This window comes from Electrophorus electricus, chromosome 8 (assembly GCF_041902795.1).
Source record: "Electrophorus electricus isolate QZ-2024a chromosome 8, ASM4190279v1, whole genome shotgun sequence".
Classification (NCBI taxonomy): domain Eukaryota; kingdom Metazoa; phylum Chordata; class Actinopteri; order Gymnotiformes; family Gymnotidae; genus Electrophorus; species Electrophorus electricus.
Window position 1 is genome coordinate 22,120,416 of NC_137504.1, and position 25,968 is coordinate 22,146,383.

Sequence of the window (25,968 nt, forward strand, 5' to 3'; positions counted from 1 at the left end):
ACAGTGCTCCTAATGCTCCGATTACCATGGGAACCACAGTTGCCTTCACCCCCCACATCTTTTCTAGCGCTTCCTTCAGCTCTTGGTATTCCTCAAGCTTTTTGTGTTCCTTCTTCCTGATGTTGCTATAGGATTGCTGCATCTACCACTACATCCCTCTCCTGTTTATCCACTACTAATGGCTAACCAACCGGACAAAGTATTGGCAGATATAGAGACGGAGATTTCTCTGGAAACCTTATGTACTTCAGTAATTTTGAAAATATCAATTTTAAATATATGCATTATTTTTCAACAACTTTAACTACAGTACACCGTAAAAATGCGGTTAAGTATACAAGATTTCTAGAGGGAAAAAAAGACATTTCCAGGATCTAATCAGGTTTGCAACTGCTTTTTTTATTCTGCTAGAGCTGAAGTGCGACGGTGAGGAAATTCAATTGAAAATGGGTAACTCGTTCCATTCTTAATGCGTCAGAGTAATAGCGTTGACAAATTGAAATGTCAGAACGACTTTGCTTTTTCATTTTAAATTTGTACACACAAATGCAAAATTCGATTTTCATTAGAATTTGATTTAGGCATATGTCTTAAATCACATGGGAAATGCAATTGTAAAGACACCATTAGCATTTTCAAATTTGCATTTGAATTTGAAAATATTCCAGAACATGCTGCCATAGAGTTGTACAAATCTGTCCACATATAACCAAATTAGCCGTTGGTGTCTTGGTCACTTTAATTTCACCAACAGCTCCTTGTTGCCTTGTATAACCAAGAGTCAAGGCATTTGTAGACTGCTTACTAGATTTCCCCAACTTCAAAACCGAGATCAACTACATATAAATTCCTGGCCACATATCGATGTTTATGAAACTACTGGTACTTTGTTCATTTGGATAGCTCGAGGTCAACTCCAGCTGCCTTGCATTTAGGCGGATAATAGCTTGTTTCGTTCCTGTTTTCTCCTTTTCCCTAATAAACTTCCGTGCAGCAAAATGTTTTGACACTCAGTCCGACATTGTATTTCGATGGAAATGCAACATCAGTGCATACCCTCTATACACGCAACACTACTCCAAGTGCCCCACCTAACACAGTAACGTTTAACGCGGGGTAAAGGGTATAAGGTTAGCGGACGGACGCTGATGTTGAGCCAAAGAAACATGCCACCTGCTGTAGCTTAAGTGTTCTCTTTTTTCAGTGATGTGCGTTTATGTGTCGTTTCAATAACGAGGGCGATGCGTCCCATGAAGTTTTTTTGGATCTCACAACACTTTCGGTGCCAGATATGCAGCTGTGTTCGACTATGTTATTGTGAACAGTGTTGTGGTTTATCTGAGTTTGTCTAAACCAGTGCAGTGGTGTTTGAGTTTGCGCTGGTATTGGATTGTATCCTTTCTCATTCGTTCCCTATTATTATAAACTGCAGATTCCATAAATGAGCAAGAACGTCTAATGCGTGTTAAACTTCAGTACACTGACGCATACGTCTGCCTCATATTATATACAGGTTGTGTAATCACTCGGGGGGTTGGGAAGCTGACACTGAATGTTATCGTAGAATTCGAATTTTGAGTTTACTGTGGCCATGCTGACACGCTAACACTTATGCTGCGCTCTCTCTCTCTCTCTCTCTCTCTCTCTCTCTCTCTCTCTCTCTCTGTCGATTAATCACTTTTCCACCCTTTCCTCAGCATCTGCAGGGGTAGAATTAGACAATTTCTCAAGTTGACAGTAGGAGGGCTACTGGGAAAGCCATAGCGATAAGGAACACCGCCAACTCGTTCCCTCGTACTCATTTTTTTTTTATAGGTTGGTGTATCAAATGTAAACATTGCAGAACGTGGTGAACCGGAGTTTTGCGCTTGTCGGGCGGGCAGCGGCTTTTCCTGTTTCCACTCTGTGCAGGTGCTAGTCGCGGATACAAGAACGGAAGCGGGCGTCACGGGAGGTGAATAATCATTCGTTTCTTCTTTCGAATTAACTATAAAAAGTTCGCACTGCAGAGGCTGGATCTGTTTCCATCATTCACTGTTCAGCAGGACGTTCTCGTAGTCAACCGAATGCCAGGTTTCCCTTTTCGTCTTCACTTTAAGACTGCGTTGTGGCTCAAGCTATCTTCATTTTTTAAACAATAAGGCTCGTTTTATGGACAACTTTTGGATCAGTTGAAAAATGCCTTGTGATACGTGGCAAGACCTGTGAGTATTACATAGCTGCGCTCACCTTTCTCAACAACAGTTGACTCCTAAAGTGAAGAATGAGTGAAGCATGTCGTGGCTGAGAGATGTTCTGTGTGTTCTTTTAGCTGAGTATCCTCGCTTGAAACGTCTCCTATGAATATTGCATGAGATTTTATGTTGTGCTTTTTTTGGGGTCAACATTCGCGCCTCCTTTGAAACTTGCACAAAAATGGTTTTAGATACTGGACTTACTCTCGACTCCAGAAAGTAAACTCCTATTCATCGAACGCCCAAATGAACTCCCAAAGGCACCTCCACCCAATACCACTCTCTCACCTCTCAGCCGCTAGCGCATGAGCTGTGGTCCCCGCATGGGAGCAAGGCAGTCCAAAGGCCAGGAGGCTGGCTCCAGCCCGCTGCAGGGCGTTTGGACACGGGCTCAGAGCTCCCTCCTGTTCCGCTTGTCCTCTTGCGAGCGCGAGGAGAGCCCTGCGGCAGAAGCTCCGCCGCCGTACCGGCGCCGCGTCTGTATGATCCAGGAGATGCTGCACATGATAAAGGAAGGCAGACATGAAGAGGCATCTGAGCAACTGAGAAGCCTGAGACAGGTGAGCCGCTCTTGGGGGGGCGTGGCACAAGTCGCCTTTAGAAGCGGGTGACTTTAGTCTTTAAAATCCCTGCCACAGAAAACCAACAAAACCACCATAGAGGGACTTTCTGTTTTGAGTGTAGCAACAGGTCAGATACAGAAGGCGCAATCTGTCACTCCTTACTGCCAGAGGTGATGAGCCATTAGTGACGTTTATTCCACAAGGCACCTCGGTGGCATATTCTGTACACATGTGATAAATATGAGTGGTGATATTTGAAGACGACTGAGACGTATGTATTCATTGCATGCTGAATTAAATGCCACTTGCTGCTGCATTCAGAGTCTGAAAGTGTTTGGTTGCATGCACTGTGAATCAGGAAACCATGGTGATGATGGAACGCCTGCAGCAATGTAGGATGTCAATGAAGTCTTTTACACTAACTCGCCACTCCCCCCCCACACACACACTTTCGTCCTCTGCTTTCTCTCTCTGTCTTGCTTTATCTCTACTTTCTCCCCCTTTCTCTGTTTCTCCCACCCCCCCCCCCATCTCACTCATGTTTGTGTGTGTGTCTGTGTGTCTCTCCCCCTTCTCGGCACACTCAGTGGTGTTTACACCAAACAGTAAATCACTCTGTGAGCTCACTCCCTCCAAATCACTTGCACAGCTGTACCCCTAATGTATCACACACCATCACACACATGCACACAAAAAGTGCCTCAAAATGAATTAATTCACTGTCTTGCACACAGTCTCCAGCTCTCTCTTTTCCTTTAAACTCACACACCAAGACACTCCCCTGTTCACACTTTCTCTCTCTGTCTAGTTAGTGTTGGTACTTAAAGAAATGAAGAGAAAAGGAAGCCCCCCCCCCCCCCCCAATATACATACATTCAGATGTGCACCATACCAGAAACAGACCACCTTTGAGGGGTCTGAATAGAATATTAATCTATGAATATTTAATATATTCATATATTCATTAGTGTGTGCGAAGTAATACAGGGGACCACCCTTGTCCTGCTTTGTGTATGGAATTGTCCTCTTCCTCATCCTCATCCTGCTATTACATTTCAGTGATGCCATGCAATGGACAAGGTCTTAAAACTAATAAGAGCATATGTCCTTATATATACGTGTGTATGTTCTCATGAGTGCATGTCCTTGTTCTTCTCTCACACACCCACACATCTATCTTTCACTTTCCTTGGAAGTTCAGGGCAGTCCACATCCTTTCTGTGATGTGTATCTTAGCTTTAACTTTGATTGGTGTTTCACGGTTCATTTGGCCGGCTGGCACATTTCCAGCCTAGCCGCCATTTTAATGCTAATACCAGGGTTCAGTTGTTCCTCAAGGATTCTCTCTCTCTTGCGCTCTCTCTCTCTCTATCACTCACATGCACACACACACACACGCACACATACACAAACACAATCATGTAAAAGAAGGATGTAGACCACATTTCAATTTTCTGCCATACAAGACCTTTCATGTCCACAAAGCACAACTATGTCAAACTCAAATACAACACTCTGGCAACCAGCACAGAAGAATCCTGCCCAGTGTCTGGAATATACAAAATCAATAATGTACCCATCCCTGTGTTTGTGGGACACAGCTTTCATATTTTTTAAGTATCTTTATGGGTCAAGATATTTCAGGCCTGCCATAAAAAAGCTGTTATTAGAGGGCTCATTTAAATAATGCAGCCTTCTGCCCCAGTAGCACTGGAAATGCTAATATTGCGATAACAAATAAGTTCGATATATTGTTCAGGCCTAATTCATAATAATTTGGACAGCTCTGAATCTCACAGTCCAAGCCTGGCTGTGTAGCTGATCATTTGGTGTGCTGGTTCGCAGGACTTGGGCATGGATTCAACGTCTCTTGATGACGTGTTGCACAGGTATGGCAGCTTCCGCAACACGGTGGACCCCATCACCCATGACCTAATTATCAACCTTGCTCGCTGTATGCACTGCCCCAAAATGGTGAGAACACACACACACACACACACACGCACACCCAGAGGTTATTAGTAATGACTTATGTTTACATTTAGAGATTATAGCTTGTCTGTAGTTTTCACACATTTAAGATTAAATTAGCAGTGATCTTCATCACTGGCGGTGGGTTTCTGACGACAGGACCACTTTTGCTTCGATATTTTTATGCGCCAAAGCTCTCTCAACCCAGTGGTGATGCTGACATGTGTAAACACTTCAGTGACGTGGCTCTGCCTGTTACGCAATAACCACTACCCCGTCACACCAGTCCAGTGTCACTGCTGTACTGAAAACATTCTGCCAGCCAAATAACACAGTCAACAGTGTTCCTGTGGTTAGAAATGGACTATTTGGTGAATGGGGTACAGGGTGGCTGACAAATTGTTCATTGCAAGAGAGGGCTAAGGGGTACCGAGAGGGCTAAGGGGTACCGTCTGTAAAAGCACACCCATAAGGTAGACTTTTTAGCAAGCCCAGACAACAAGCTCAGTCTTCCTACTGCACCTTCCAGTCAGCAGGAGCCATTTTGCCCCAGTACTTTCAGTGCAGATAAAGTGAACTAAAGAAATGGAACATAAACTAGGATTATTGAAAACATTACTGTTACATTACAAAGACACAGAGCAGAGACCATAACCACATCCAAACCTGGATCTTCTACATGTGCACTGAGCACCAGACCAGTGATCCAGGGCCCTAACACGGTAGCCAGAACATACTCAGATTTACCCTCCTAACTAACAGCCTCTGTTGCAATGTCCTCTCATTCAGAGGTGGTGGTCTCCACCATCTACAACTGACTGGGGTTTTGGCTGCTCTTCAGTTTGGCAGCCAGAATACACACATTTTACAATTAAATAAACACGGGCTTAATCGTAATGTAATATAGCACAACACAAAATGTTTTTCTAATGAAATAAAGAACAGAAATAAATCAATCCTGCTAGGCATGCAGGAAAATTTGGAATGAAAAAAAACAAAAACATTGGAAGTATCAACCCACACTGAAATGATTGAAATAAACGATAATATCTGTTTTTAACCTAAGGCTGTTTATCAGGTGGGTATACCTCACCAAGTGATGGTGACAGCAAGTATGTGATACATGGTTGTTGAGTGTATAGAGTCTGTCTTCCTTATAGTACTGCGATTTCTACTGGTTGTAATCTCTAGAGAAATAACTACTTTAGCAAGAAAAACATCTACAGATGATTCAGGATTGCCGCTCCTCTAATGCCTCCCTAAACTTGAAAATTTCCTATAATGCATAGCTTCCCTGACAAGCCACCATTCACTGGTCACTGTGAAGAGGATGAGGTGCGCAGATACAGACGAAACAGAGACGTAGGAATATAAAGCACCAATCACAGACCAAAGAGAGATGCAGGAATATACAGCACCATTCACAGCCAGCCTTGCATGCAGAGTCTGTCACTCAGCTATACATAGCACACACACACACACCAACACGAACATACACATATGCTACATACACAAGGCATTATATTTAGAAAACAGTTTGTCAAAGGAGCAGCAAGCAAATTTGATCATACTCCTAGTTTCAATGCTTGTTTCCCCGCCAGGTCCTCTGCACACGCTCACAAACACACATGCACAAAGATCTTTTATTCTGCATGAGGTCTGAAGTTAACAGGCAATTTTGTCGATGACCATTATTTATTTGGATGTGTGTGTGTTTGTGTTTGTGTGTGTGCGCATGTGCATTCGTAATCAGTGTTTGTGATGTGGAACAGTGCCCTCTTGAGCAAGCCCGGCTCTGTCCTACCGCTGGGTCTGTCCATGGCACTGGCCGAGCTCTCACTGGGTCATTGATTCGTAGAACAGAGCCCCTCATGAATGGAAATGCAAGCAGGAAAGAGAAGATGAAAGAAAGAAAGAGAAAGAGAGAGATACACCCTAGTGAGGCATTAGCAGAAAGCAGAGCCACCTGAGCTTAAACACACACACACACACGCACGACCCCAGTGCATGCACACTGAATCACCCATCCCAGTTCTGCCTGGCGAGACTGCTGCTGTGTTGGTGGGGTTAATGAAATGGACACACACGCACAGACATAGACGTAGAGGGACAGAAAGATGTGGGTAGCAGAGGCAGAGATGAATAGGTAACTTCAGACTCATCATTTGCCATGTTTGTGTGTATGTGTGTGTGTATGCATCCATAACATAAGTACATATGTTTTTGTGTTCTCCACAGGAGTAAAGACAACCAAGGAAGAGAAACGCCATTCACATAGCTGTGCTCCAAAAATTACACACACGGCTCATTTGGCTCACGATGGCTAGGATAGGATAATGAACATAATGACATACATCCAAACGTGGATGTGGGCGTTAAAACTTTAGGACCTTTTCACTCGTCAATCCCCGGTTCTCTGTGGCGCGCGCTAGGTGAGGCGATTGGTAATCAATAATGCTCCTGATAGGCAGACAGGCGCCCCATGGCTGCCTGGCTCAGAAGGATTCCCGCTGGGTGTGTTTGGGGGTGGGGGGCTGTGGGATGGCAGGGGTGACAGCAGAAGAACCAGAACTAACCTGATTACAGTCTTCCCGAATGAGCTCATGGGCAAAGAGAATGAGAAGGAGTGAGTGGGTTGAAGAGGCAGGACCACAGGGGCCCGGGCTAGACAGATCAATACTCCACCACGAAACAAACCGCACAAGGCACGGCAGATAACCTGTAACGCGCTGCGCCCTTCTGTCTCTCTGTCACAGGAGGCCGATTCTCTGAGTGCCATGGAGAAAGTGTGTCGGCAGCTGACATACCACCTGAGTCCTCACCCGCGCTGGAGAAGGCAAGGGCTTCTAAAAGGCAAGCCCCCGGCCAGGTGAGCTCTGCCAGGACAGAAAATCACTCCAGCGACCAAGGCTGCTCTACCCTATGATGTCCAGCTGAGTATGAGCCCATTTTGGTCCAGTACACATTGGGGTCTTGTCTGAAGGACTGAGGTGCTTCAGTTCAAGCTCAAATGACAGTACTCACACATATAGAGCAGATCATCCTGGAGTAGCTTAGCTTGCTACTTACCTTGGGAACTTGGGTGATTATAATACACATTCATAATACATATGAACACAGCTGGCTGACCTCAAGGTTCAAGTGTATCGACGACGGTGATCACAAGTTACAGCTCAGCTGTTAAAGAGCTGCCAGCAAAAATGACCTGCACACTTATGTTATTAATAAATAGGAGGGTGTTACACTGATGAGCGAGTTATTCACAGTTCTCGTGCTCGTGTTCAAGTATAGTCTTCTTCACAAAAGTATATAAAGGTACATACCCTTTTCCTGTGTACTACCTATTCAGGGTTTTCACATATTGCAAATAAGGGTTTTATTTCCAAATCTGATGGCATCGCAGACACAGCACTAGTTCTTAAGTGCACTGAGGAACCTCGCAAGCCCACTGATGTGTTGGTTGCTCTTCTCAGAAAGAGCTGAACACTGTTGCACATTACCCTGTTCCCTTTGCTGACTTATTAACCCATGATTCTTCTACCATCTCCCACAAAACGAGAATCCTTTATTACTTTTGATTTAGCTGGTCAATGTTTGTGTGTTTGTGTGTGTGTGTGTGTGTGAGGGTGCACATGTGCATATCCATATGTCTGTGGGAAGCTGCAGTCTTTTTATAACTTGCAGTATCTGACTCTGGTCATTTGGACACATCTGCCTTTGCGTCTGTGTGTATTTGTGTATGTGAGTGTATGTTTGTAGGAGGGACTACGTGTGATGGGTGTGGGTGTGTGTGTTTTCCCCTAAGCTTAGCTGGAGCCATGGGATCAGGACATGTTCAGCTCTGGAACATTCTTCCCATTCTCTAACCATACACCCCATCATCTCTTTAACATACTTAAAAGATTTAGAGTGGCCACATTTCGAGACGACAAATTCAGTTTCCTGTGTCTGGCGCTGCAGCCTTACTTAGAGATCCTCTGTCTTCTGATAAAATGATTTTAAAAGTTTGCAGTATGTTAGGGTTTAGCACACATATGTGATGAGAGTAACCTTCCTTCCATATGACGGAATTAGCATTCAGAGTAGAAAGATGGTTCATAATCTAATAGATGTTGATATATAATACAAGGTGTCCCATGAGTCTGACTGTGTGTGTGTGTGAGAGAGATAGATAGAGAGGGTTGAGGTCACTGTGTGTTCTAGAATACCACTTCTCTTTGATCTCCGAGCTCTGTCTGTGTTCCGCTTCTGCTGGTAATCGTGTGCTATCAGGAAAGAATTCAAGTCATCTGAGCTTTGCGAATTATAAACATGGGTCTGTGGGTATGGATATGGAACGTTGTATGCATGTCTATATGAATGAGTTGCGTACGCGATGGTGATGGTGATGCTTCAGTGATGGTAATGGTGATAATTAGATGTTCTAAGCCCTAATATAGCTGCTCAAATGAAACATGATCTCCTGCCAATTTGCTTCATGTTCAGTTTTCTTTTCCTTAAAAACTGCAGCGTGCAACCACTGCACAACTGTCAGTATACGTGTTAAAACCCTCCTAACCAAAATGGATGCCTTCAAAAGCTGTGCAGGGTCCTCGTTCAGGAGCCAGGGGTGTCAAAAGCGCAGAAGTGCAAAATGCATTAGGATGAGCACTGGTGACAATTAAGGAGCTTAATCCCATTCCCTGTGAGAAACGGAACTATTTCGTCGTGCGCCAGCTCCTGTTCCTGGTTCTTAGACAAGCGTGTCCTCCCAGAATGCAACTGGAGCAGAGTAGGAGAGCCCCAGTTAGCCCAGTGACCCTGCTCATTAAAGAGCAGTTAGAAAGTGGGGCTGGAGCTGGGGCAAAGAAAAAGAAGGATTCGGTGAGAAAGAAGAGGGTGCGTGAAAGAGGAGAATTAAAGAAATACAGACATGCACACACTTCACGGGAGAAAAAGCGCTGATACGTGTATGGGTGTGATTTCTAAATGGTTAAAACATTTGTTTTGTCTAGTTTTCTTTGAAACAACTGTGTAGCAACATTTGTATTTATTGTGTGGTATATTTTCCAAGTGCCATGGACTGCCTCTGACCATTTCTCTCTCTCTCTCTCTCTCTCTCGCTCTCTCTCATTATGAGTCATTATGAGTTAATGCCTCTTCCACAGAATACTAAGTCTCAAGTGGCTGGGACCAGAGAGCTCATAGATCTGACCTGCACTGTCCATAGCTGCTTATTATTGGGAAGGCTGTCCTAACTGTGTTAGTATTGACCACCAGCCTGAGAACTTGCCCTTTTCACAGTGCTTTTGCAATGATTTCAGTTATTGGAACTATGTCCCTATCTACATGTGTGTGTATCTCACTCTCCCCTCTCTCTCTTTCTGTGTATGTATGTGTGTGTGTGTGTGTGTGTGTGTGGGGAGGGGGGGGGGTTGCATGCAGGAAAAGTAAAGCTATCACCTCTCTTGACTAATAAACTCACAATGTGCTTATGTGTTTGATTCGGCTCTGGGGCTAAGACTGCTGTCTTAGCTCAGTCTCCCGGACTTAATTTAGTCAGGTTCTTGTGGTTACTCACCAGCTGCAACCTCACACCCACATGCCTGGTGCTACTCTCATACCCCCCTACCCCCATTCATATATGTCAAAGCTTGGCCGAACGAACAAATGAAACAGTGCAGAGTTTCCTGTTGATGACTCATCTGCATGATGTTTCAATAGACGTCTTTGTTGTTTACACAGAGAGCAGTGGAGTATTTGTGTTTCCCTTGGGGGTGCCCTGGTGCTTGCTGGGTTGTGGAGTATGAGTGAGTGATGTGGGTGGGTTTAGAAGAGGAATGGAGTGTGTGTCTCTTTACAGATGCCCACACTGGTGTGTGCAAATAAGGGCAAAAGTCTGTGTGTGTTAGTGTGTGCGTGCCCACTTTTGGGTGTGAGGAAGAAGCTCTGCTTATGTGTTTTTTGTGTAGTCAGTCATATTTGCGTGGGAAGCTTTGTATTAAGGTAAGACCTGCCACTTCATATTTGGCTTTGTAAATGTGATGTTCTTCTGCTTCCTGTCACACAGACATTCAAATGTGGTGACTTAGCTTATACACCCAACCGATGTGGCACCACCTCCGTGTGTGGGCGCTAAGTATCCCTCTGAACCTTTTCCATTTTGCTGTGGAGGCTATTGGCTATCCTGTCATCTTCTCCTCTAATGTGCTTCCTCCTGGTCTTGGCTGGCTGGCTCTTTCTGCCTCATAGTTTCTGCCCCTGCTCCTCCTCCGTTCTGCTACCGGGACATTTGCCAACTACATATGCAGTTCTGACCATAGCGCCCCTCTCTCTCTCTCTCTCTCTCTCTCTCTCTCTCTATCTTTATTTCTCTCTCTCTCTCTCTCAGTCTGAAGGCATTCCTCGCCGCCCCTCCTGCTGGCGGTGGTGTGGACCTGTCCGGCTTCGCCCTGTCTCTGTGCGACGCCAAGCGCCTGGCGTCGCACCTGCACCGTCACGCCTCCCACGTGCACTCAGTTGAGCTGGCCTTCACCGGCCTGACAGACGACGCTCTGCTCCTGCTGCTGCCCACACTGGCCGGTTTACCCGCGCTCCAGAGCCTGGCACTCAACGGCAACCGACTGACCCGGGCTGTCCTCCGCCATCTCACCGATGCCCTCAGGGACCCAGGCGGCTTCCCAGCGCTCGCTTGGGTCGACCTGGGCAACAACGTGGACATCTTCTCGCTGCCACAGGCCTTTGTGGTGAGCCTGCGAAAGCGATGCCCCAAGCAGGGTAGCCTGCCCACTATCCAGGAGCAGGGTGAGGCGACAGCTGGTGAGCCTGACGAGAGGCACCCTGGGTGGGGGAGCTCGCTGGGTGGCTGGGCCGGGTGTGGTGCGTGCGGGAGCACAGGGCTGGACGAGGACGGGGAAGATGAGAGGTCCACCTGGACCTCAGGGTCTGATGAGAGAGGTTGAGGATGGCAGTGTAAATGGAAAATGCATACATTTCAGCAGGGTATCCAGTGGTCTTCAGGGTCTCGATGGTGGAATTACCTGTTTCCTGCTTCCCAGAAGTTTTTTTTTTTTTAATAAAAATACAAACATACCTGTGTGATGGTGGCAGTTTTGAATCTGAAGGGTTGGGAAAGAATTGTAATAATCAGAGGGAAATAGGCTGATGTGCAGGAAAATCTTCAGCTATTAGGAGGTTCTCTCTTTAGCTAACTCTCTCCCAGTTTGTTACACTGTTTGCTCAACCATATTAGCTATGGCTAGTTCAACAGAGCAGGGAAGATTCACGTAATGCTTTCTAAAGGGTGAGGGATTGCTGTCCAAAAGCTTCTGTTGTCTCAACTCTTGGCCAATGGCAGCTATCAAACTCCTGTTCTGCATTTTTAAGTCTTATTAATCCTGTAGGGGTGCGCAACAATTAAGTGACATGAAGTGTCTATAAATAATCCCTTCATAGATTATGAATTCACTTATCCAACAGCTCTTGATTGGGTCATGAATTCTAATGGTTACCTAAAGAGTTACTAAACAGTAACTGCAAAAATGTGCAAGTCCTGGTTGTATGAAAATCATGTATGTCAGGTAATGCCAGCAGCACTTCAGATGAAAGCCAATAAAATGAGAGTGGTCTTTGAACCTGCCAATTGAGTATTTAGTATTTTGTTTATTTAAAGTGAATAGAGAAATGTTTCCCTTCCTTTTCCCTGGAACAACTTTGTCACAAATTAAGTATATTATTATCAATAATTGTACTCCTTAAAGAGTGCCATTGAGAATTATAAAGCCCACGTTACCTCAGAAGCGGTGCAGGCGAGCTGATTGTTATTTCGCACACGTAGGGCTGTAATCCGCGTGTATAGCGACACAATGAAAACGACATTCCCGCAGTGACAGAGTCAGGGATAAGCTTTACGGTAGCCTAGTCAGGTAGGAACGATGATACAACACCTGTGAACAGACTGGTAACGGCAAACGTTTTTCCCTGTATTGTTAAACATAAAACAGCTTCTGTTTTGAGTTTGTTCTTGTTTAAAGTTTTGTCGAGGTTTGTATTAATATTGCCGACTTAAAATATAGCATATGCTAGCTATTTAATGTTTTCATTATGGTATTAAATCGCATGATATGGTAAGACCAGTTTACCCGATTTCGTACTGTTTATAGGCAGAAGCTGGTGGTTTGCGGCTTGCTTACAAATATTAATGCTGCAGTGATGCGTGCTGCACGCGGCTGGTGTAAACGGTTACACTGACCAACAGGAGTGTGGAAAGCCAAAGTAGCCAAAATTCCCCTCAAACGAAACGCGTTTTATCTGTAACACGGCGGGGAAAGCGGCGTTTTGGACGTTTTCACACCGCAAAATACGCCGTAATAACGACGCAAAAACCATATGTCAGTTTAAAACCGCCGTAAAAAATGCCGCTTTAAGTGCTCTAAATGGAGTTTTCACACTGCTTTCGCTATAAAGCACCATTTTATAGTACAATAATGAGCTCCACCTACCGGTTTTTGACAGCCAATACAGTTTAACTTTCTTCACCCAATCGCTCACGAACAAGGTCAGACCAGTCCAGTTCACTACAGGTATTATTGGCTGGTAAACCAGTGCTCATGTTTGTTTATTTTTGGGATTCACATATGTGTTTATTCATTCGATAACTAATTTATTCATACAGTTCTTTGCTAGCTAGGTTAGCTAGCTAGCTAGACATTTAGTAGACCTAGGAGTAGTGACCATGGTTAGCTGCCTACCACAGCTGGAATATGGCAAGAAGAAACTTCATCTTGTATTGTCGAAGGACACTTAATGACTGCACTCGACTACTATTAACAGACAATCCTGGAACTGATGTACTTCAGTCCACATTAATGAGGTAAGGGCCATTTTAAATGAGTTCATCGCTGAGTCTGTTAAACTTGTAAAACACTAAACCAGAGACAACTAACTGATAATTGGCTGCAAAACAAAGTTCAATCAAAGGTAGCTATAGTTGGCCAGTCATTGGTTGTTTCTAGTCAGGACCCCCTGTCTCTTAAAGGTTAAAGAGCTGCCTGGTCACAAAGCTTCTGAATTTATTTGGTTATTTATTTCAGCTTGAGCTGTGTGTCTTGATATGGGAGCTACTGAGTATTTCCATCTTAGAAGATAGCTAAACTTAATGGACTCGTTAATTAACATTTTAAAAATGGCCCTTTCCTGGTTAATGTTGATTGAATTACACTGCATCCCGGATTGTTGAGTGCGCTCATTCTGTGTCCCTCTACAATGCAAGTTCCTTCTTGCCATTTTCCAGCTGAAGAAAATGTTGCTAGCTAGCTAACTAGTTAGCTAATTGCCTATTTAAATTACTAGCCCACTTAAATTGTCCATTAGATGACCTTGTTCATGAGTGATTGGGTGAAGAAAGTACAACTGTATTGGCTGTCAAAAACCAGTAGGTGGAGCTCATCATCTTTCTATAAAGTGGTGCTTTTAACCGCTATATGTGCCAACGCCCCCTAGTGGGCCAGCGGGCAGGTCCAAACGGGCATACTCAAATAAATTACTTGATAACATGGACTATTCTTAATGTACAGCACATTTACCAACATAACATTTCTTAGGACTAATACAAGTACCTGCTTACTGATTTTCAGTAACGTGCCAAAAACATGCCTCCCCTTTTAAGTTGCCTTTTAAAACATTTTTCCGGTATAAGATAAGTTCAGATTTTGTCATACCATCAAAACAACGGCGTGACATGTTTAAATGGTATACGGAGTGTTAGTAAAGTTCTTTAATTGCATGCTCACTTCTGTTTTTCTTTTGGTTCGGTTCCTTTGTAACAAACCCAAACTACGCAAGCCTTTGGTTAACTGAAAATGCACACTACTGATGTAAAGGTGTTCCTGAATAGAGCATTAGTCCCCCCTTTTTTATTTTATATTAATTTTTTTTTGGCCATTGCAGCACCATTGTCTTGGAGTGACAGCAATTCACAACTATGTGTGAAGGGGGAGGGAGGGTGACTAGCATTTACCTCCAGGCATTTCCAAGAGTTTCTAGGGCAAGCTGCTTGATGGACAGCAGTTTCAGCAAATAAAGGAGGCTTAGATGAAAAAGTAGACCCCTCACTTGCCTTATTTAGTCATCCCTTTAACCCCTTTTCTCACCAGTAGTTTTACATGAAATGACTAAATATCTACACAATGTTTTCAACTAGGTGTCCTAGACTTCTCTGAAGGGTCCAAAAACCTCTCCAATGCAAACAATGTCATTAATCACTATACATCAAGTTTGCATGTTTCTTTTTGCTGAAACATAACAGTAAGTTACTTTAGTAAGTTCCACAACAATATTGACTTCATAGCATCATTGTTAGCATCATTAGTGGAAAATACTGTAGCTAATACTGCTAATGCTGGGGAAAATGCTGTAAATGCTGTAATACTGTAAAGAAATTGTATACTTTCTCATTTATACTTACGATTTGTAGCAGGATTATTAATTTTTCCAGCAGTGAATGTTAACATCCAGTTATTTGCTATGCAAACATCGAAGCTATTCCATGCTAGCAGCACCCAAGCAACTCCACAAACTTCAGCTAAAATAAGCCTCTTCTTTTCCATGATGTCCAAACGTATTGGCAAAATCATCAAATCATTCTTATGGTTGTACGAGTTTCGCCAAACAGTGTCAAATCGATGCGCTATGCTATCTGCTAACAACACTGAATCACTGACAGTACACAGTACGCCTTTAAGCATTAATGCCATTGGAGGGATGCGAAAGCAGTGTAAAAACGGCATTTTAGAGCAATTAAAGTGACTTTAAAGCTGCATTTTTTTTTTTACTGCATTTTAAACTGACATAAACGCCGTAAAATATGGCATTTTTGTTTTTTGAACAATAATGACGTAACTTTCGGGGTAAAAACATCCAAAACTCCGATATTTGTTAACAAATAAAACGCGTTTAGTTTGAGGAGATTTTGACTATTTTGGCTTTCCATACTGGAGCGTATTGTACTCGACGTGCGGGCGTCTGGTGTAAAATGGGTTTAAAGCTGCTAAATCAACCTAATGAATGTTTGTGATATTTGTTAAAGTGCGTCAGTATATAAACATATATATTGATAAAGTAGAAATTCTGAACTTTTCCTGCATGTGTATCAAACATGCAGTGTAGAGAAAGGATTTTGTAAATGTCTTTAAGTTTGTAGAAAAGCAGAACACTTACTACAGACATTAGCACTAAACCGGATGATCAAAATTATTGTTTCTGATACGTGGTGTATTAAGTTCATTGTGCTGTAGTCCATGCAAAACGTGTCTTGGAGCTGCTAAAAGTGCTTGCTGAAGTTTCAGAACTAATACTGCATACATAGGATAGGGTGAGTCACAATAATTGTGTAGTTTCTGGTTATTAAAGTAAAAGCTGATGCAAAATATCCTCTTGACAAAAAGATGTTGTTCTTGTGTGAGATCTTTTACTTTTAAAAGTGAGACTACTCTGTGCAACGGATATATGAAGCAACACTCAATCTACGACGAATGGAGACAGCTCCAAGGCTGTCAGTCGCGGAATTATTGTCTAGGGGTGGGGTATGTCTACGTAAGTTAATCATGGCAACGTCTGTGTGCGTGTGTGAGCGGGGAAACCTCCCCTTCATCATCCGTGCTAGGTTTTAGTGACAGACAACAAAGGCGGGGCGGCGGGGACAGGCTTGCCGGTCTGTTAGGCACGACAGAAAATCCGTGTAGTTAGTGATGGCTGTCTGAGGCGCTATGACTCTCCCCATATATCTCTAAATCCCCAGCCAGACTCTGACTACTGAGCTACTGAACCACTGCTTTTTAGGGGAGAAAAAAAGGCAGCTCTTTTCAACTTAATCAGCTTGTATGAGTTCTTGTCGGAACAGTGTAGAAGCTATTTTTCTTGACGACTTGTTGACCGCACCTGTTTTCGGGTGAAATTTGTAGAAAGAAAGAAATTTTAGATTTGAATCTACAATATTATACTGAAACAAGGATCACACCCCCAAGCAAACACACAAAAATATTTCTCAGCATGAGGGTGGAATGAGACATGACTTTAATAATTGTCACCCAATATATTTTAATAAAAGAAACAAATGACGTACAGATGTGGCCAAAAGTTTCAGACTGACACAAATTTTGGTTTTCACAAAGTTTACTGCCTCGTTTTTTTTTTTTTTTTTGTTTTTTTTTTAAACTTTTTATTGAGAAATACATCCAATTTAAGCAAAGACCTAATATTTACAGTGTTGACCCTTCTTTTTTAAGACTTGTGCAATTTGCCTTGGCATGCTGGATATCAGCATCTGAGCAAAATCTTGACCGATGGCAACCTATTCTTGCTTGATTAGTGCTTGGAGTTTATCACAGTTTCTATGTTTTGTTTGTCCCCCATCTTTTTGAGATCTGGGGAGATTCCTGGCCATGGATTCAAAATTTCTCAAAATTTTGAATAAGAACACTGCCATGAATAAGGAATTTTATCAAAACTCCTCCCAACGATCCAGGAGGAATTTGGTGATGAACAATGTTTTTTCCAGCAGGACGGAGCACCATGTCACAAGGCAAAAGTGATAACCAAGTGGCACGGTGAACAAAACATTGAAATTGAGGCAGTAAACTTTGTGATTTCCAAAATTTGTGATTACCAAAATCTCAACTTTTGGCCATGACTGCAGTATTAGCTGTATTGGGCAAGTCGTAAATAATACAGTTTATTTGGTAAGACTGCCCCCTTCTGAGTAAATGTAAGAACTACATACCTTAATAAGGTTTCTGTTGAATTATGCCGACGTGATAGGCTCTTTACTCGTTTTAAATCATAGTTGTTGCTGATATGGTATTAACTGTAGCTGTGATATGATATTACTGGTATGACATTAATTGTTCTGGGGAAAATAGACCTTCTTTGCATGGTAGTGTCCGTCCGTGAGCGTTCTTATTTTCATACTACGCCACATCCGGTCGATGAGGTCAATAATTCTTTCAACGTCCACCATTTCAGTTTTTGAGTTAGGTAAATGTTGGTACAAATAGGTTAGATTTAACAAAGAAAATATCTATCTGAAACGAAGGCGTTTACAATTACGTTATTGCTTTTTGGGCAGATTGGACCGCCTGGATTATAATTTACGGCCCGAAGTAGTACCGATACAGTTTTCTTTCTCCAAGCGTGTTACACTGGGAGCCAAAGTTTTTGTATGAGTTGAGTCCTGCTAACGGACAGCCAGAGGCGAAGCAAGGCCTAGTACCCTCGGTGGGAGTAACAGTCATGGCTGGTAATTTTGACGCCGAGGACCGTGCTAGCTGGTATTGGGGCAAAATTAGTAGAAAGGATGCTGTATCTCTGTTGCAGGGTCAGAGACATGGCGTATTCTTGGTTAGAGACTCAACAACCAGCAAGGGAGACTACGTGCTCTCCGTCTCTGAAAACTCTAAAGTCTCGCATTATATAATCAACAGCATTAGCAACAACCGGCAGTCTGGATCAGGTAGTTATGGCTTCCCTTACATTTTTATTTTCAGCATATTTATACAACTGATACTTGTTCTGTCTTGGAAAGCTAAATGACCTAAACTAGTTAACCTATCTGGTTAAATTAGCTAGCTGCTACCTTACGAGTTGCTGGTGGTTGCAAGCAGAAAGATCTTCATTGTTGTAGCTAGTTAGCTTGTTAGCTAGATATCTGGATAGCTTTTAGCTTCTGAAGTTCGGCTTCAAGTTTTATTTAAAATAGACATTTCACCTAATGTGTTTATCTGTTGCATAATTTTCAATTGCAGATTTGTAGCTCGCTAACTTTAGTTTTCTTATATGACGTAGCGTTAGCTAATTACACAGATGAGCACCTAACTTGCACAATAATTTAGCTAGCTAGGTTAGCTAAGAACTACCTAAAAGCTAACTGGCTGCTGACGGACTTTTTTAAGACCCTCAAGCGTCCCTTTGTGTATAGAATGTTTTCCTTTAGCAAATACTGTTAGTCTATTACTATTAGGAAAGGTCCCCAAAGTAGAATTAAAATCGCTTTATTCCCTTTTAGTTTATAGCTTGTAGTTAATTAATCTCAAACTGTCAGATGTGTTCCATTTGCCCTGCTCTGAAAGTAATTTGGCTGCTAGCTAACCGCTAACCTTTTGTTGTCAACCAAAATCCAATTGTGCAACGTAATCTATAGTCATGCATTCAAGTGTTTGGTGTGGTCTGCTTCAGCAGTATTATTGGCCAAGATGCTGCATTTATTATGAGATTTGTAAACAAATTCTGATACCTCTTGTTAGCAAGGTTGTTTTATGTTAGCCCCTGGTTTGCCACCCTGCGCAACATCCACTCCCCCTCGACCCGACGTGGCTATTCTAAGGGGTGTGGACGTTGCTTGCATTAGCCATTTTAATAGATCACTCTCTTGTCCCAACTCCAAAACCGAATGACATTACGATAATGTTGTCTTTGTGGTAGAGAGATCTAGAGGCGTTACGTTTTTTCTGGCCTCGTCAGATGACTCGTTACATGTCTGTAAATGCAGGGCAGGAAGCACGAAATCTTAACGTTTTGGACTGCTATGGTTTGGTTTTTGCCCACGTGTACTGAAGTAATCATCGTTCTCCACAGTGGGGTGGAGATGTGGAATTTCCAGGGGGAAGTGTAAGGTGGTTGACACTGAGACTCGGGCTAGGAATGAATGGGTTGGGTGACGCATAGTCATTGTGACTCTTCGCTGTGGTGTTTATGGAATGTGTATGATCCTGTGCCTTTTCTATTTGTTCCCTCATATGCACACAGTGCATGTTCTTACACGATGAATTAACTGGAAGGTCTGATTTATGTTTGGACTGCACGTTACATGTTTTTAACCTTGAGATATGATTCACCTTTTTAGTGAGGTCCAGTACATGATTTAAAAAAGCATAATCTACCAGGCATGGTCTGCTGTCTTGAACTGGTGTATGCCTTGCGAATAGTAGCCAAATGTGGTTTTATAGTTGCTTAGATTTTGCACATTAATTTTTTTATTGAGATGCATGTGAGTAGACAGTAATGTATTTGTAGTTATTGCTCAGTTGTGACACTTTAATTTGCATTTCAGACCATTTTCCCTTGATGTGTTCCTAACTTTGCATGTAAACCTAATTTAAAACCTAGTCTTTATTCATCTGTGAGGTTCTAAATTGTGAACTGCAGTACCTAATATAAATCCCGACCACTCCAGGTGTGGCTCCTTCGCGGTTTCGTATTGGGGACCAGGAGTTTGACACGCTCCCTGGCCTCCTTGAGTTCTACAAGATCCACTACCTAGACACCACCACACTCATCGAGCCCATCGGCAGAGCCAAGAACACCAGCTTCATCAGCACCACGCCTGCTGGTGCCCCCCACAGGTCAGAGGAAGCAGAGTATGTACGCGCCCTTTTCGACTTTCCTGGCAACGACGAGGAAGACCTTCCATTCCGCAAGGGTGATATCCTGCGGGTGCTGGAGAAGCCAGAGGAGCAGTGGTGGAATGCCCAGAACACAGAGGGTCGTGCTGGGATGATCCCCGTGCCCTATGTGGAGAGGTACCGACCCGCCTCTCCTACCTCTATAGGAGGGCCACCCATAGCACAGGCCGGGCTTGGCACCCCTGTGCTTGGGACGCAGGATGGCACCGGATCGCCAGTCCCCACAAAGCTGGACTATGCCCAGCCTGTGGTCAACACCCCACTACCCAACCTACAGAATGGGCCAGTGTTTGCCAGGGCCATCCAGAAGAGGGTGCCCAATGCCTATGACAAGACTGCTCTCAGCCTGGAGGTATGGATGGTTCACTTCGATCAGCAGCGCTCTGTTGTGCTGAGCTGTCCCAGCGCTAGCTCGCTTAATCCGTATGCTTCTCTCAGTTTTATTTCACACAGCTGCTGTTTGTAGCTTCATCACACAAAGAGGAGGGCGTCCTGTTGAATTGCTTTGGCGTGCATGATGTAACACAGTTCTGGTCATGGACACGAGACACAGTGAAATGTCACACACAGTCTTTAATGGGGGTTCTCTCTTCTTTCTCCTGCTTTCTCTCTTGCTCACTCTCACAAGCCCTTTTTCCAAACAAAAAATGTAATTTAATTAGGATTTATTCAAATAGAAAAAATAGTGTAACAGTGGTGATTTGAAAACAGGTTAAATTGATTCAGCTTGTGACCTGTTGTGCTATTTGAATTCGATCCCCAGGTGTGGAATAAGATGTTTTTGACTCAGTGAGGGGACAAACATCACTGCCATGTAAGAATGTTGCGTGTGTGTGCTTAGAAGCTCCACTGTGTTTGAATTCATATGTTGCGCTGTCTGTTTATCGGATAGAACAGATAGTAAAAATCGGGTTGAAGCATTAGGCTCGTCAACCATGTTCGGTGAGATGCATGCTTTTGTTGACATTAGATGGTGTTCTGTAATATAGAAGTGCCACTTCAATGACATCAACAAAATGAGTAAAGTAATTTCTAGTTTCAGTGGAATATAGGGATTGGTGCATATTGGGGATGTAATGGTATGTGTATTTGTCCTGAACCATCACGGTGCCCCTGCAGTCCGGTTCTGTGCATGCAGTCGTATGGAGAATATGCAGTAGCCAGTGTGAAAGGATTAACGAACACAGAGAATCAGAATCAAATTTCCCAAGCACAAATTGTGCCTGACATCTTAAGCTGTAAGCCATTCTCGAGTTAGCAGCATGCTATGGTATGCTTAAAGGTCATTGGAGTTACTCAGACTGAGTGAGAAGCCCCAACTGCTTCTAAATCAGCTGTGTGAACTATGACAGCAAGTGGTGTTGGTGTTGTAGAGATGCTTTTCAATTTTGTAACTGATTATGACCCATTGCCTTTTGTTTTTTAGCAGCCCTACATAAAATATGATCTGTGTGAGAGTGTTCACTGTTTAAATGTTATTGCTACATACAATACATGTTGTACCAACTACCACAGGCAGGACTATACGACACTAGGTGGAAGAAACTAACCGTTTCGTCAAAATAAATGAATAAATAAAAATAAAAGCCTAGCGTTATGTATTTAGGGAGGATTGTTGGCCCTCGCTCATTGTACTGAACTATGACGTCTGTGTACAGTTACACCCCTAGTATACATATTGGCTTATTATTAATGGATATCAAAATTTAAGATGACGAGCTTTAAGGCCACGGGCTATGAGGTCAGTTAACACGTTATCATGTTTGTCCTGTTGATGGATGAAAAATGTTTTCATGCCTTTAAGTCATTCAAACGTGCTTCTTCTTAAGCACTAATTCGCTTGAAATCCTAATGGAAAAAGGGCTATTCTTATGCACTTCATGTCAAATTATCTTACTGTTGCTTTCTCCTGGGTATGCAGATATTTAAAGCAAATGTGGCACTTGCCTTCTTATGACAAATGCAAACATATAGATATTTAAACTTTGTTACTGTATTCTCTATGACCCACTTGCACCATGATATGCCAAATCTTGTTCTTCCCTATTCTATATTGAATTGTTTTTTTCAACAATTCTACTGCATTCATCCTGCAACAGTGACCATGCCTAGTGCATATGGTCCCCATTAACCAACAGCGTTGGCGTGAAGTCATGCCCTCCTAACCAGTGTTTGTGTGTGCAGGTGGGTGACCTGGTGACCGTGACGAAGATTAACGTGAACGGCCAGTGGGAGGGAGAGTGCAAGGGCAAGAAGGGTCACTTCCCCTTCACACACGTCCGTCTGCTTGACCAACAGCAGCCCGAGGACGAGAGCTGAGACCCGCACGCACACACCCCGCAGATCTCCACACATTGTCACGACTGCTCAGCTCCTCCTCGCGCCCATTCCAGAATCCGCTGGAGCTAAAATGCGCCCGACACGGCCGCGTTAGTGTCCCACTACCCCGACATGCTCCTTTACTCAAAGCCACGCAGGTATCGCCAGCTTCACGTGTGCACGCACATCCGTAGAACAGTGCTGCTGTAGCTCTTTCACAGGCCTGCCCTCCATACCTGACCACATATTGCGACATACGCCTGTGCGCACGCGTATAGACTAGCAGTGATTTGTTGTCCGAATGCCAGAACAGTGGGAAGTAATGGACAGAGACGGTTGACGTGCCCTCTGACTGCTGAAAGCCTGCTCGGGAAAAGGAGAGGCGGCGCTACCTGTCTGTCTGTCGCCAGTCTCGGGGACTTGAGGCGAGGCCTGCTATCTGTCTGTCTCTTGGGGGCTAGACCGCGCTGGCCTCCTCTGGAAGTGTACGCTGATGTGCCTGTTTGGTCCGATCAACACTACCAGTCATTCTCCAGTCCTCCTTTTGTACTGAAAAGAAAAATGGAATATAATGTCAGACACAAATTACACACACTAAATAGTATGTCAGTTTGGATCACTTTGATTTAACATTTGTCCTTTTTTTTTTTTTTTTTTTTTTTTTTTTTTCCCCTGATTTTATAATGCCTGATGACACTGCTGGTATCTGAAGCATTTCTAGAGGGTGCAACATTATTTGAGAATAGAAATATGTATTTGAAAGGGGGAAAAAAAAAATCTCTTTCCCCCCCTCACTTCTGTCATCCTTGGTCCTGTGTTCTCTCTGTACATTCCCCCCCCCGCTCCCCAGTGCCAAATCTCACAGCACATGTCCACACTGCTGCCTTGTTTATTTTTCTATGTTTAAAAAAAAATCAAACAAAAGCACTGTTGTGCTCACCAGCTCTGAGATCAATCTCTATGTCCCCAAAAATCTATGGATGTGCTCCAATACCTTAAGAATGTTCAAACATGCTGCTTAAACGCTCATGTCCTCAGTGCTGATTGTAGACAACCCTTAAGAGCAGTAACACCTTTCCCCTCTCATTAGTGTCCTGTACATGGGTGCATGCTATTACATGTTGCATTGGTCTAGAGGAACGCACGACAGGCAGACACAGACAGGTCTGGGGTCTATGGGGTGTTGCCAGCCTCCTGTCTCCTATTTGCTAACCCTTTGCTACAGCTGGGGTTGCAGCAACAGCTCTATTGACAGGTGGGCTTGTATGATGCTTGCCAAAGGTGAAAGCGTTCTGACTCACTGCATATGGCATCAGTCAAGCACTTCGTTAGGTGAGCCAACCAGGATTTGACCAGCACTGGGAGGCCTGCTCATTGGTCCTTTTCTTCAGAGGTGTTTGATTTTAGAATTGAGTATTTAGTCCAACTTATACCAGGTGTAAAGTAGCAGAATGGAGACGGTTGTAAAATTCTGTGGCTGCTCTGATTATAAGAATTAGGCTAATTGTACATTCCATTAGTTTCTGGTGAAAAGTACAAGTTTCATCCAGCATTTTGGCTTGCTATGAAATGTTAGTATAGCCTTTTGGTCAGGCAACATTGAGGTGTTTTTACAAGTGTCTTCTCTGGGTCCACTACGTTTCTGATCTTTGCTTTTCCTGATGAAAAATGCCATGTCTACAGCATCTTGAACAGTCCAACAGAGTTAATGCTCAAAGCTTTAAAGACATGATCGAAAGTCTGCAACTAATGGCATATAATGTGTCTCCTTATTGTAGGGAAAAAATGACTGACTTACTGAGCTGACCCATATTTAGTTATTCGTTCATCTGAATGAAACATAAGCATTTGCAAGATGCCTTTAACATTTGCTTCAACTATCCATATTGTGATTGTGTATATTCTGTTGTATTGTGTTTGGTTTTAACACAGAACACTATAGATTGACCAGATTAACATGTGCCACAAAACTTTGAGAGAATTGCAAATACAGGGTTTTAATATGTCAGCGATGAATATGACTAATTCCTGTCAGAAGTGAAATACAGAGGTAACTGAGCCATATATGTAATGAATTTGTTTTAAAACCATTGGATCAATATCCTTTTACTGTTTTTTAAAATAATTTATTTTTGTAGTATTCCATAAGATGGTCACCATCTAAAGCTGGACCATAGCAATGCTTTACACATACTGATCCGCCTTATGCAAATAGTTCCGTTATTCTGTTGCGTTTTCTTGTATGTGACTTTGTATAAGAACCACTGTTTGTCACCTGAGCTGCTGTCATCCCTTTCTGTGTGTGTGTGTGTGTGTGTGTGTGTGTGTGTGTGTGTGTGTGTGTGTCTGTCTCATTTGTCTTTGTGTGCAGTGCAATGAAAAGAGGCAAAACTGTTCAATGGAGTGAGGACTCAGATGAGAGATCAACAGAGAAATGTGTTGTCCCTCTAACCTGTGTTAACTGACAAGGCCATTGTGTTAATGTGTATATAAAAAAAATTGAGACAGACTCAAAGGATTTGGGAAGCATGCACACAAGGTTTTTTCTTGGCCTTTTTTTTAATATGCTAATGTTTTGTGCTTATTAGCAAAGGAAAAAGCGTCCCAGTGCTTCCGGCAAGTCTGACACATTCTGGCACGCAACCACTACACACATGACACTGACTTATCTGCTTGTGGCACATTTTGCTTTCTTGGGGTTGTACAGTAACTAGGATTTTATTGTGCTAGTGTAGCCCTGCATTCAGTTGCAAAGATGCACCTCAGATGTTATAAGCAATTAAGAAATGCCTCTGTGTGTGGTTGTCCCATATGTAACTTTGAATGTGTTATGTTTAATTTTCCCCCTTCTCATCTAAGCTGTTGCCTTCCTTTTACAAATCTGAGAATTGGATGAAGATTCTGATCTTTCATTATGATAAGCATTTTATTCAGGGGGTTTGCTGTTGCGTTAATTGTGACACTCTAAACTGTAAAGTGCTCCAGACTGAATTTTGTGATGTGCACCTTACCTCCTGCTTTGGTTGCTCCTTTACACAGACTTTTAGAATCACCCTGGTCTCGTTTTATGTTTGGTTTATACCAAGAGAATTTTCTACCATTTTCATTGTGTTGGAGGAAGACAGGGGAAAGGCTGAATAAAATTATATTGGGTTTTTTTTTTTAAACGTGCCATTGTGTTATAACTATTTTAAATTCAAATTTACATTTTATGAGGCATGTAATGTGTTAATATACTTAGTAAATAAAAACGTATTAGCAAAATGGACTAGCGTTCGTGTATTATTTTGTCAGATCGGAAGTGTGCTTTTAATGCGATGTAATGTGCGGAGTAATGCGATTTATTTTGGAGCTTGCAACACCAGATATTTTTATAGTATCCTCGTTAATGAAGGACTGGCAGCAGCAGAACGGGCAGACGTTTAGCGTTAGCCATCTCATTCAAGT

General features: G+C 43.0%; 2 protein-coding genes across 5 annotated transcripts; both read left to right on the forward strand.

The window, feature by feature from the left end:
* The first annotated feature begins 146 nt into the window (after positions 1 to 146).
* LOC113582107 (leucine-rich repeat-containing protein 75A-like) lies at positions 147 to 12,389 on the forward strand. Of its 4 annotated transcripts, none has more exons than XM_035526782.2 (5): positions 150 to 2,204; positions 2,530 to 2,794; positions 4,643 to 4,771; positions 7,525 to 7,637; positions 11,139 to 12,389. In XM_035526782.2, exons 2-5 carry the CDS (start codon positions 2,540 to 2,542, stop codon positions 11,707 to 11,709), a joined length of 1,068 nt encoding a protein of 355 aa, XP_035382675.1. In that variant the 5' UTR covers positions 150 to 2,204; positions 2,530 to 2,539; the 3' UTR covers positions 11,710 to 12,389. The 4 variants fall into 4 exon arrangements, with proteins under 4 accessions (XP_035382677.1, XP_035382675.1, XP_081576170.1 ...); XM_081720044.1 differs by having other exon boundaries at positions 150 to 1,954; XM_035526781.2 differs by having other exon boundaries at positions 151 to 2,204; positions 2,426 to 2,794.
* A 5,338-nt stretch (positions 12,390 to 17,727) lies between these two features.
* On the forward strand, positions 17,728 to 25,787 carry LOC113582116 (adapter molecule crk-like). The gene is made up of 3 exons (XM_027017736.3): positions 17,728 to 18,254; positions 19,974 to 20,554; positions 22,387 to 25,787. Exons 1-3 carry the CDS (start codon positions 18,035 to 18,037, stop codon positions 22,519 to 22,521), a joined length of 936 nt encoding a protein of 311 aa, XP_026873537.2. The 5' UTR covers positions 17,728 to 18,034; the 3' UTR covers positions 22,522 to 25,787.
* Positions 25,788 to 25,968: the final 181 nt, after the last annotated feature.